Raw genomic sequence first — 13,664 nt, 5'->3', positions numbered from 1 at the left:
CTGAAGAAATAAGTTTCTCTGAAAAGTAGAAATTGTCCCTAGTCTTCTTGGTACTGAAGAGACAGTGATGTGCCAGGCTGTCATTGAATGCTCTGAAGAATCAAATCCTAGCAACAGGGGCCAAGCAAAAGTACAAGTGCAACCCCAGCTCAACCAGGTTAAGTCCATGATTGGATTAAGGTGATGAGGTTCTAATCACAACCCACTCACATATTCTAAATACTTAGTAAGGGAAAGGATAAACCTATTCTAGTGGGGAGCTACCATGTGGAACTTCTCCATGTTTTACAAATAATATCTAACATACACTAAAAAATATTAGGAAGAGAGAGCACCACATGACTGATCATTTAAAAAAAAAAAAACCTCAGAACAAATCCAACGAATATATAAGTGAAACTACACACTGGCATTAATAAATGTCTTTAAAAAACAAGTGCAGAGGAGGATCATGATGTGGAAGTAAGAGGACATGGAGCTCACATTTCCCCATGAACATATTAAAAATACATCTACATGTGGAACAATTCTCACTGAAAAGTAACTGGAAACTAGCAGAAGGAATCTAGTACAACCAAGGCTAGAAAAAAGATACACAAGTATTCAGGTAGAATGGCAAGAAAGCATTTGGTTTTGGACCTATGTTCCTGAAAGTGACTTGGGCGAAAAGGGAGAATACTGTACCTCACAGTCTGGGGTCCTATATAGGGAAGACAAGCCCCCTTGGCTGGCTGGAGGGCCACTGGGACTAAGAGAAAGGCAGTGGAAAGCCTGGACTCTGCTCATTAGCACACACATGTTGGGCTGCTTCTAGGCATGATGGGAAAAATGTCTGCTCTAGTGGCTGCCAAGTTTCCAACAATCACCTTGGTGAGTGCCTCAGCCTGAGCCAAGCCAACACCCCAGTGCTGCTAACTCCATGTTACAGCTGGGCACTGAATCTGGGGCAGCCATGACCTTGGAGAAACCTTGATCTTGAGGTACAAAGACAACTGGTCATTGGGTAGAACCTGGGCGAGACTACAGTTACTGTTGGTGCTTACTCAAGCAACATTATCAACAAGTAGCCCAGATCTCTGATGGTGGCACCTGACCACAGCTCAACTCCTAATACATTTCAAGAACACACATAGGCAACAATGGCTCTGCAGTGTGGCTCCACCACAGCATGGGGGGAGCAGAGACAAGTGATGATATGGCAATACCATATTGCTATTATTAATTATCTTAAATGTCAGTGGACAAATGCTCCAATCAAAAGACATACTGTGGTTGATTAAATAAAAAAAATTTTAAAAGACCCTTCTAAATGTTGCCTATAAGACTCATTTCAGAGTCAAATACATATACAGAAAGAACGTGAGGAAATGAAGAAAGATATTTCATGCAAACAGAATCAGTAAGAAAGCCAGAGTAGCAATACTCATTTAAGACAAGATAGCCTTTAGAACAAAGGATATAACAAGACAACGAAGGGCATTATATAACGAAAACAGGATCAATACAAGAAGAGGATATTACACTTTAAATGCAGGAACACCTGAACATATATAAAGCAAATGTTCAAGGACATAAAGACAAATTAACAATAATACAGTACAGATAGGGGACTTTCATTCCACACTTACATCGACGGACATATCATCATGACAGAAAATAAATAAGGTCCTAAATGACACATTAGAACAATTAAACTTCAAAGATATCTACAGCACATTTCATCCCAAAACAGAAGAATACATATTCTATCAAGCGCACATGGAACATTCTCTAGGATGGATCCTATGCTCAGCCACAAAACAAGCCTCTTAACAATTTTAAGAGGGCACATATTATATCAAGTATTTTCCCCCACAACAATGGTATGAAATTAGGAATGAAGTACAGGACGAAAAAGGGGAAAAACACAAACATGTGATACTAAACAACATGTGACAAAAAAACTAACTGGTCAATGAACACATCAAAGAGGAAATCACAAAATCCCCTGAAATTAATAAAAATGGAAACATAACACTCCAAAATCTATGGCAATGCGCAACAGTTTTAAAAGTGAAGATTACACCAACACAGACCTTTCTCAAAAATGGGTACAACTTACCTAAATTGAAATACATAGTCGACCACATAAAGAAAAACAAGAAAAAAGTCAAAAGTCAGCAGAAGGAAGGAATAATAGAGATAGGAGAGAAAATAAATAGAGATAAAAACAGAAGAAAGAAATAATCAATGAAGTCAAGAGCTGATTTTTTTAAAAAGATAAAATTGATAAAACTTTAGCCATGCTCACCAAGTAGAAAAGAGAGAGGATTTATATAAACAAAATAAGAAATGAAACAGGAGAAATAACAACTGACAGCACAGAGATATAAAAAAATCATGAGAATGCGGTGAACAGTTATAATCCAACATACTGGACACTCTAGAAGACATGGACATATTCCTAGTAACATAAGACCTGCAAGGACTGACAATTTGAACAGATCTGATATAGTAGTGAAATTGAATTTGTAGTAGGAAAACTCCTAACAAACAAAAGTCCAGGACCAGACACCTTCACAGGGGAATTCTACCAAACATAAAGAAGCACTAATACCTATCCCTTCTCAAACTATAGCAAAAAAAGGAAAAGAATGGAAAACTCCCAAATTTATTCTACGAGGCCACTATTACCCTGATTCCAAAACTAGACAAAGACAATACAATAAAAGAAAACTATAGGCCAATATCTTTGATGAATACAGATCCAAAAATCCTTGACAAAATATTAGCAAACTGAATCCAGCAATATATTAAAAGGATCATATACCATGTTCAAGTTGGATCTATTCAAGGGAAGCACGGATTGATTGTGAATCAACCAATGTGCTAACACCGCATTAACAAAAGGAAGAATAAAGATCATGATCATCCCAATAAAAGAAGAAAAAGCATTAGACAGAATGGAGTATCTAGGGAGTTCCTGTCGTGGCTCAGGAACTAGCATAAACGAGCATGCAGGTTTGATCCCTGGCCTCGCTCAGTGGGTTAAGTATCTGGCATTGCCATGAGCTGTGGTGTAGGTCATACATGCAGCTCGGATTCTGCATTGCTATGGCTGTGGTGTAGGCCAGCAGCTACAGCTCCGATTCAACCCTTAGCCTGAACTTCTACATGCTGTGGGTGCTGCCTTAAAAAGACAGGAAAAAAAAAATCTAATCATGATAGAAGCTATCATCAAAGTTGTTGTAGAAGGAACATATCTCAACATTATAAAGGCCATTTATGACAAACCTACAGCTAACATCATATTCACTGGTGAAAGCTATGAAAGCCTTTCCTTTAAATTCAGGAACAAGAAAAGGATGCTCACTCTTATCATTTCTATATAATATAGTACTGGAAGTCCAAGACACAGTAATCAAACAAATCAAGGAAATAAAAGGCATCCAAATTGGAGGAGATGAGGTAAAACAGTCACTATATGAAGATGGGATGATATTTTATAAAGAAAACCCTCGAGCTTCCACCAAAAGAATTAGAACTAATAAATAATTCAATAAATATGCAGGACAAAATATACAGAATCTGTTGCTTCTCCAAACACTAATAACAAACTCTCAGGAAGAGAAAAAATTTTTTAATCCTGTTAAAAATTGAATCAAAAAGAATAAGGCACCTAGGAATACTGAAGCAAGGAGGTGAAAGACTATGAAAAGTATAAAACATTGATGAAGGAAATTGAAGATGACAGAAAGAAATGGAAAGCTATCCTATGCTCTTAAATGGGCAGAATTAATACTGTTAAAATGTCCACATTACCCAAAGCCATCTAGAGGTTTAATCCAATTGCTATCAAACTACTCATGACATTTTTCATAAAACTAGAACAATTGTAAAGTTTATATGGAACCATAAAATACCAAGCATTGCCATAACAATTATGAAAGGAAAGAACAAAGCTGGAGGGTATCCTCCTGGTCTTCTGACCATACTACAAAGCTAAAACGCACTTCATTGACACAAAAACAGATACATGGGTCAAGAGAAAAGACAGTCTCTCCAATAAGCGTGCTGGGGAAACTGGACAGTGAACTGTAAAAAATGAGATTAGAACATCTCCTCACTTCATATATTAAAAATAAACTCAAAATGAATAAAGATCTAAAGACTGAAACCATAAAACTCTTAGAAGGATATTCTTTAACATAAGTCACTGCAATATGTTTTTTGCAGTGTCCTAAGGCAAAAGAAATAAAAGCAAAAATACACAAATGGGACCTAATTAAAAGCTTTTGCACAGCAGAGGAAACCATTGACAAAAGAAAAGAACCTACACAATGGGAGAGTATCTGCGGAATATGGCATTGACAAGGGGTTCATATCCAAAATATACCAACAGCTCGCATAACTCAATATCGAAAAAAAATCAATTCAATTAGAAAAAATGGGTAGAAGATCTGAATAGACATTTTACCAAAGAAAACATACAGGTGGCTAACAAGGACATGAAAAGACGTTCAACATTGCTAATCGTCAGAGAATGCAAATCAAAATAATGAGATATCACCTCCTATCTGTCAGAACGGCTAAGATTCAAATGTCTGCAAACAAATGTTGGAGATGATGTGGAGAAAAGGGAAATCTTGTACACTGTTGGTTGGAATGAAAAATAGTATGGAGAGTCCTCAAAAAACTGAAAATAGAACTAGCACTTCAACTCCTAAGTATATATCTGAAGAAATGAAAACACGCATTGAAAAAGATAATGCACCCCAATGTTCATAGCAGCATCATTTATAATAGCCAAGATATGAAAGCAATCTAGGTTTCTATCAATACATGAATGGACAAAGATAAGATATATACACAATAGACGGCTATTTAGCCATAAAAGATATAAAAGTTTGCTATTTGCAACAACATGAATGGAACTAAGTCAGACAAAGGCAAATACTATATAATATTATTTACACGTGGAATGTTAAAAAAGAATGTATTTTGCAAAACTAACAAAAACCAACTAGTAGTTACCAGAGGGGAGGGGGAAAGAGGGAAGAACAAGGAAAAAGAGATTAAGAACTGTAACTAAGATGTATAAAACAGGTAAACAACAGGATATATTGCATAGCACATGGAATTATAGCCATTATCTTGTAATAACTTTAATTGGCATATAATCTGTAAAAATACTGAATCACTACGCTGTATACCTAAAACTAGTATTGTAAATCAACTACATTTCATTTTAAAAAATGCTATTATAAATAAGCTCAAGAAAATAAAGAAAAGATAAACAAATTAGAAAAAAAGATGGGTAGGGAGTTCCCGTCGTGGTGCAGTGGTTGGCGAATCCGACTAGGAACCATGAGGTTGCAGGTTCAATCCCTGCCCTTGCTCAGTGGGTTGAGGATCCATTGTTGCCATGAGCTGTGGTGTGGGTTGCAGATGCAGCTCGGATCCCGCATTGCTGTGGCTCTGGCGTAGGCCGGTAGCTGCGGCTCCGATCGGACCCCTAGCCTGGGAACCTCCATATGCCGCGGGAAGCAGCCCTAGAAAAGAAAAAAGACAAAAAAAAAAGGTAATTTCACCAGAGAATTTGAGCTTATAAGAATAACTTTTAATGGACATTCTAGATATAAAAGATACATATCTACAATTCTAACTCCTAAGTTTCTCCTGTACATCTACCAAGGCATTCACGTATTTGCACAAATTACCTTGAAGTTAGGAAGGATGCAAATAAACATAATATTAGGAATTATTTTGAGAATAAAAAATGTAAATGACAATGCAAAGATGATGGGAGAAGTCTCTAAATCTTGTTAAGGAATGATTACAATTATAGCGTGAGCTTTTAAATCCACAGTTTCCCAACTAGTTAAAGCAAAAACAAATACCTTTCACCAACCTTAATTTTAAGAAAACATTCTTGTATATGACAGACAAAATAAAAGCAACTGTCACTTACAGGAAGGTGTGTGAATACAGCAAAGGTGCTACGAAGAAAGGCAATGAGGTCTACTAGGTAATCACTAGCTTTGTTGCCCAAATCTCCTGTCATCCAGTCATAGTCAGCCAGCTGTAGAAACTGGTCAATCTTCTGGTTTAAGTTGGTATAAATCTCCTCTTCAGCTGCATGTCTGGCATCCTGTGAAATATGAAATTTTAATAATCATTCAGACTTCCAGTAAAGTAAAGCAGAAATTTCTGCTTGGGGACAACTCAAATTAAGTAACATAACTGTTAATATCACAATATCCATTATTTCCTCTATTTTCAAAAGCACCATGAAGCCTCTTCCATTTTCGTGTCTGCAAGACAAGCTATTATTTGGGTTCATCAAACAGAGAAGTTTCCTTCACTGCCCTCGGCTATCCACATTCTTTTTACTTTCTTATTTCAGTTCAAAACTACACTTGTTCCCAGGATTTTATTCTCTTTCTTCTCTTCTGGGACTCCAAGAACCTCCCTTCCTGCAATTCAACCTCTCTTATAATCACTAGACTCTGCACTTTGCTTACTGTAAGTATCCTGAAGTTTCAACTTTAATGCTGTATTTCCCACAAGTTACCATCCTACCTTTCTAGAATCAAGTTTCTTCAAAGAATGGTACACTCTGATGTTTCCAATACTGTGCTCAATGAACACTAGTCCTGAAAAATGCTTAAACAACAGCAAAAGAGTTCCTAGATCAAATAAGTTTGGGGAAACCCTTTTTTAAAAGATTCAAGAAGTACACTGGCATATAAAAGGTTCTGAGAAGTGTAACGGGACTAAAGTTCAAGGAAAACATTTTCAGGACAAAAAAGCCTACATTGCAATGCTAACAACCCATCAACATGGACTGTTCCAGAGTAACCCATGACCTCTGTGCTACCACACCCAATATTCATTTTTCAGCTGATCTTTCTTGATCTCTATTAAAACTTCTCTGCTATAACCCTGTTCTCCATTGACATTCAGGACATGGTTTTACCTTGACCTTTCTGGCCTCCAATCTTCACACTTTCACTGGGTGATTTCATCACCTCTTATGGCTTCCACTATCTCTGTCCAAATCTGTGCTTGTTAAAGACCCATATATCTGATTGCTTCCTGCGCATATGACACAAAGGATACTTTAAACACATTCCAGGTCTAGAATGATCATAATCCCCACTCTTCACCTGTTCATTCAGTCCAAGGCAGAGATCTAAGCAACATATCAGATTCCACTTACTCCTCCACATTCAGTCACTATTATCTACAAATTCTAACCTCAAAATTCTATTCTAAATCATTCCCTCATCTCTATTTTCACCTTCTTTAACGGCTGCATAATTTTGCAAGGTATTTACATACTATATATAGGAATTGGCTATGTTTATTTATTTGAACAGTGTTTCAAGAGCATTTCTCTGCTTACATCTTTACATATGTGTGTAATAATATAATACTGTCCTTAAATTCCCATTTTACTAAATTTTCTTTTCATCAATAAACATCATATTTGAGAAATCTGGGCTTAAAGAAAAATTGAGCAGAAAGTACAGAGCATTTGCAGATAATGAAGCCCTGGGCCCTTCCTACTGTTTCCCCTATTTAAAAAGCCTTTGCATTGTTGTAGTACATCTATTACAACAGATGACCCAATGTTGATATGTTATTATTAACTAAAGTCCATAATTTGCATCATCATTTACTATTTGCATTGTACAGTTCTATAGGTACTAAAAAACACCTCATGTATTTATCATTCCAGAATCATATAGGATAGTTTCCCTGACCTAAAATTCCACTCTGCTCTATCCACCTTTGCTCATCCCCCCAAATTCTGGAAACAACTGATTTTCTTTTTTCTAACTTTCTCCAAAACTTGGCCTTTTCTGGAATGTCTTAAAAGCATGTATGTGCCTTTTCAGATCGGCTTATTTTGCTTAGTAATGTGCACTTAAGTTTACTCCGTGTCTTTTTGCGGCTTGATAGTTCATTACTTTTCATCATTGAATAATATTCCATTGTCAAGTTGTATCACCATTTGTTTATCCATTCACCTATTCTATTGGTAGCTTCCAAGTTTTAGCAATTATGAATAAAACTGTGGTAACCATTAGTGTAAGTTTTTGTGTGGTTTAAGGTTTCAACTCACTTGGATAACTACCAAGGAGCATGACTGGTGAAATGAATGATAAGACTACTTCTGTTAGCCTTATAAGAATGTGACAGTCTTCTAAAATAACACTACCATTTTGCATTAACGCCGACAATGAACGAGAGCTGTAACTGCTCCAATATTTGCTGTTGTCAGGGTTTTGGGTTTTAGCCATTTTAAGAGCTATACAGTGGTATCTCACTGCTGTTTTAATTTATAACTCCCTCTCCATCTGATATCCATTCAGAGCTTTTGCCCACTTTTAAAGTGAATCCATGTTAAATCCACTTTTTAAATTTTCTCATTGTTGAGTTTTAACAATTCTTCGTATATTTTGGATATAAAATTCCTTTATTAGGTACGCATTTTGCAAACATTTTCTCCTTGACTTTTCATTCTCTTAACAGTGTCTTTTCTATAGAAGAAGCTTTTCATTTTAAGGAAGTCTAACTTATGAATACTTTCTTTCAAGGATCATGTTTTGGTTGTATCGAAAAAGTCATAGCCACACCCAAGGTTACTAACATTTTCCCTTATGCCATCTTCAAGGGGTTTAACCAGTGTTCTGTTTTACATGTACATCCATGATCTCATTGGAGTTAATTCTTAACTCAATTAACTCAAATATTTCGAGTTTAACAAACTCAATTTTTTTTTTCTTTTTTCTTTTGTCTTTTTAGGCCCTCATCTGCAGCATATGGCGGTTCCAAGGCTAGGGGCTGAATCAGAGCTGTAGCTGCTGGCCTACACCACAGCCACAGCAACACAGGATCCTCACCGCATCTGCGACCTACACCACAGCTCATGGCAACGCCAGATCCTTAACCTTCTGAGCAAGGCCAGGGATCAAGCCTGCATCCTCATGGATGCTAGTCAGATTCATTTCCGCTGAGCCATGATGGCAACTCACTGAGTTCTTTTTATCAGAGTTTTACAGGTTTCCTTGTAAAAGGAAACTTATCTTGTTTATTTTATTAGAATTACATCGACTTATCTCTTTTTTCACTATTAATATAAATGCTATTGTGTTTTCAACTACAAATTTCACTTGTTCACTATTGGTATAATGATAAAGCAAATGACTTTGCGTATTAAGCATATCCTGAATCTTGCTGATTACTTCCAGGTATTTTTGTTGTTGTTAATTCTTTCATATTTTCTACTTGGACAATCAGGTCCTCTGTAAACAAGGTCATTTATATTTCTACCTTCCCAATTTGTAAATCTTTTATCCCAAGTCCTTTTCAACGGGAAGGCTTCCACTTTCTATCTACCACATATGATATTACCCATACGACTTTGTAGATGCTCTTTATCAAGCTAAGGAAGGCCACTCTCTAGTTAGCTAAGAGATTTTTCATGAATAGGTGTTAGATTTTGTCAAATGCATTTTCTACAATTATGGATATGATTCTACGATTCTTATTCTTATTCTTATTTTTTTGCTTTTTTAGGGCCCCATGTGCAGCATATGCAAGTTCCCAGGGCTACAGGTCAAATCAGAACTGCAGCTGATGGTCACAACAATGCTGCATCCGAGCCATGTCTGTGACCTACACCACAGCTCATGGCAATGCCAGATCCTTAACCCACTGAACGAGGCAGGGATCAAACCTGCATCCTCATGGATACTAGTCAGTCTCAATACTGCTGAGCCACAGTGGGAACTCCCAATGATTGTTCTTCTTTAGCCCATTGATATGATGGATTACACTCATTAATTTTTGATGCCAAATGAGCCCTACAGACCCAGAATAAATCCTACTTGGTTATAGTGTATAATTCTGATACACTGTTGGATTCAAATTGATAATATTTTGTTGAAGATTTTACATCTATGTTCATGAGAAATACTAGTCTAGTTTCCATTTCTAATGTGTCTGGTTGGTATCAGGGTAATGCTGGCCTCATACAGTGAGTTAGGAAATATTTTTTTTGCTTCTATTTTCTGGAGAATACTATAGAGAGATGGTAAAATTTCAACCATAAATATTAGGTAGACTGTTTTTAGCTTATTAAGGTATAATTGACAAACCGTAAGATACTTAAAACGTACAACATAATGATTAAATATAGGTATACATTGCAAAAGAATTTCCCACATCAAGTAAATTAAGACATCCATCACTTCACATATTTATTTTTTGTGTGAGAACATTTAAATTCTACTCTCTTAGCAATTATCATTTATACAATACAGTGTAATCAACGAAAGTCACATTGTCATATACTAGAACGTCAGGACCTATTCATATTATAATTGGAAGTTTGCTGCCTTCCACCAACCTCTCCTTATTTCCCTCACCCCCAACCCTTGGCAATGATTGTTCTACTATTTCTATGAATAAAACTTTAAAAAAAAATTCCACATATAAGTGATACTATGAACTATTTTTCCTTCTCTGTCTGGTTTAAATCATGTAGTATAATGCCTTGTAGATTCACCCATGTTTTTGTAAATGACTAGGATTTTCCTCTATTTAAAGACTGAATGAAATTCCAATGTGTGTATGTTGTGTGTATGTGTGTGTGTGTTTGTGTGTATGTCTGTGTATAATTTCTTTATCCATCCATTGATAGATATTTAGATTGTTTCCATATCTTGACTACCATAATTAATGCTGTAATGAACATGGAAATATACATAACTCTTCAAGACAGTTTGACTCTTTGAATATACACCCATAAGTGGAATTGCAGGATTATATGGTAGTTCTATTTTTAATTTCTTAGGAAACCACTATACTATTTCCCATAGTGGCTATACCAGCTTACATTCCCACTGACAGTGTACAATGATTCCTTTTTCTCCACATCCTTATAAGCATTTGTTACCTCTTGTCTATTTTAAAATTATTATTGAAGTTTAGTTGACTTACAATGTTGTGTTAGTTTCTGGTGTGAAGCAAAGTGACATATACTGAATCACATATATAACCAAATCATATGTGTGTGTGTGTGTGTGTGTGTGTGTCTGTTCTGTGAAAGCCCAAATGAATTCACTGGTGAAATCGTGTGAATCTTCCTCAATTATAAGAAGTCTTTAATAACTTTTGCATATTTTTCATAGTTACTAGTCAATTTTCTATGTCTTCTTGAATCACTCTTTAATCAATTCTTTTCCTATAAATCCACAATTAACAATGAGTTACACAAAGTATACTGGGTATTTAATTTTCCCTGATTATGAATTTCAAGTAAGTGTGATTTATTTATTCCCTTCTTTCTTCTTTCTTTTCTCCTTCCTTTCCTTCCTTCCACACATCTCTCCTGTTTACTTTCTTCTTTCTTTCTCATTAGACAAGGTAAACGATGATTTTTTTAAAGTGCAACACAGCCTGGCCTGAAGTCTCTCAATGACTTTAGTAGGGTAATTTAGTAGTCCAAATTATCTATCATTATATAACAAAGTGCTTCAGAAGTCGGCATTTACCTACTTTTCTCATTGCTACCCGTATTCTACATTGCAACATCTGGTCTTATTTCATTACTTCATTTTTGTACATGAAGTTGCCTTACCTACAAATGTCCCTTACACCCTGCTCATCTTTTTTCTACCTATACACCTTCTGCTAATTCCAACATCCTCCTGCTGGACACCTCCTACTGAGCCCTTTCTGGTAAATCCTCCTTGAAGGGCTTACAGCTGAGATAAGCACCACTCACTTCTTCTGGACCTATTGATGCTGATTTTCCTTGGAGCTCAATCCTCCCATCTTTTTTCTTATCTATATTCAATTCCCAGAAGATAGTAAGTTCTATACCATTAAATACCATCTTTACCCTTATGAATTCTAAATTTCTATCTCCAACTATGGCTTTATACTGTCAATTTAATAACACTATGATAAATGACTACCAAATATCTTAAGCTTAATATGTCAAAAACGGAACTCTTGATTTTACCGCCACTTCCTAAATCTGTTATTTTCTTGCTAGTCTCATCTCAGTTAATAGCATCACTATTCATCCAGTTTGCTGAGTTTAAAAATCTTGGAATTATCCTTGACTCCACGCTTTCTCTTATAGCCCCATACCCAACCAGCAGTAAATCTTGCCATCACTACATTCAAAAAATTTCTTACCACTTCCACCTCTATCACTGTAGGCCAAGTGACCATCATCGCTTACCTAGACCACCAAACAACCTTTGAATTGGACTCTCCTCTTCCACTCTTACTAGTAGACCTCATGCATATCTTCCACACAGCAGCCACTGTTGCCCGGTAAAAATCAGATTATCACCACCATTTCCAATCTTCTTAATGCCTCACATTTCATTTCAAAATAAAATCAACAGTATTTACTGTGACCAACAGGTCCAGAAATCATCTGACTCCTGACAATGCTTCTCTTATCATTTGTACCACCAAGGATAAGCACATCACTGCCACACTGACCCCCTTCCATATCAATCACCTTGACTATACCAATACTTTCTATTGCACTGTACCTCTGTCTAGAATGCCTACCTAGCAGAAATTCAAGTGATTAATTTCTTATTCCATTTAGGTCATTTGTTTTCCTTCTGAATTCTTAACCCATCTGACATTAATTATATTTTTTGTTTGTGGTACCGTCTATCATCCCCACTAGAATATAAGCTCTGGAAGTCAGGAGACTGGTTTATTGCCTGGTATGTAGTAGATGTTTTCTAAAAACTTATAGAATCAATGAGAAATGGAATGTATTTATTGAAGTATTCTAGCATTTTCTGCACAGGTTTTTACAGAACTTACAGTGTTTGTTCACCCCACAGATTATAAATTCTTAAGTCCAAAGGAGTAAGTATTTTCTCTTCCTCTATCCAAAAATCTACCAGATTTTATAGTAGGCACACACACTATATTTGTGATGAGGTAAATTAATAAATATCTTTATTCATTTTTGTGAGTGTGGAAATTTTTATGAACAAGGAAAGCTAAGGATGCCAGCTTGATTAGGTCACATATGGTGAAAACAAAATGGAATTTTCTAAGAAAATACCTTAAAGACCTTCTGATTGTTCTTGCCCCCTTTTTTGGAATTAAGGTTTCCATCTGCAAAGGAAAGTTTTCTGGAAACAGTAGCTTAGGAAAATACACAATATGTAGCTGTTATAATTGCCATGTTTATACTGAGTTCTGGGTTAGCTAGTCTGAAATAGTCCTGGTAAAAATAAACTTTCAATGTGTTTTAAGCAATCCGTGTTTCCAATAAGCACTGTCAACATGACATTTAGTGGTCTCCAGAATTTCTCCTTTACTAAGTATTTAACTGGCTGCTCAACCCCTATGGCTTCCTGTCTGCCTTTAATTTTCCCTCAGCAATTTTCCCTCAACAACAAAATACACAAGCCATCCTTTGGGAGGATTTCTGGCCATAATTTGAAAATTGAGATGGGTTAGAGGAAGAATAGCTGTACATATTACATACTCCCCATATGATAACTAAGTATAAATGAACACCATATTCTAAATCCCTAATTCCTATTTTCTGCTGAATCTTCCACTGTAGCCCCTCCCTCATTTTCTTTCCTGGAGAAAATTTGGCTTCCACAGCAAATAATGCA

At 36.1% G+C, this 13,664-nt stretch overlaps 1 protein-coding gene across 2 annotated transcripts in view; it reads right to left on the bottom strand.

Moving 5' to 3' along the window:
- EXOC6B (exocyst complex component 6B) overlaps window positions 1-13,664 on the bottom strand; it is a 597,903-nt gene that overhangs the window by 239,800 nt on the left and 344,439 nt on the right. For both annotated transcript variants that reach the window (XM_047781788.1, XM_047781789.1), the window contains exon 18: window positions 5,951-6,130. In XM_047781788.1, the coding sequence (XP_047637744.1) occupies window positions 5,951-6,130 (180 nt within the window). The remainder of the gene's footprint in view (window positions 1-5,950; window positions 6,131-13,664) is intronic.

Source organism: Phacochoerus africanus, chromosome 5 (genome assembly GCF_016906955.1).
Source record: "Phacochoerus africanus isolate WHEZ1 chromosome 5, ROS_Pafr_v1, whole genome shotgun sequence".
NCBI lineage: Eukaryota > Metazoa > Chordata > Mammalia > Artiodactyla > Suidae > Phacochoerus > Phacochoerus africanus.
The sequence above is the reverse complement of the archived record's forward strand: the minus strand, read 5'-3'. Positions and strand labels throughout refer to the sequence as shown.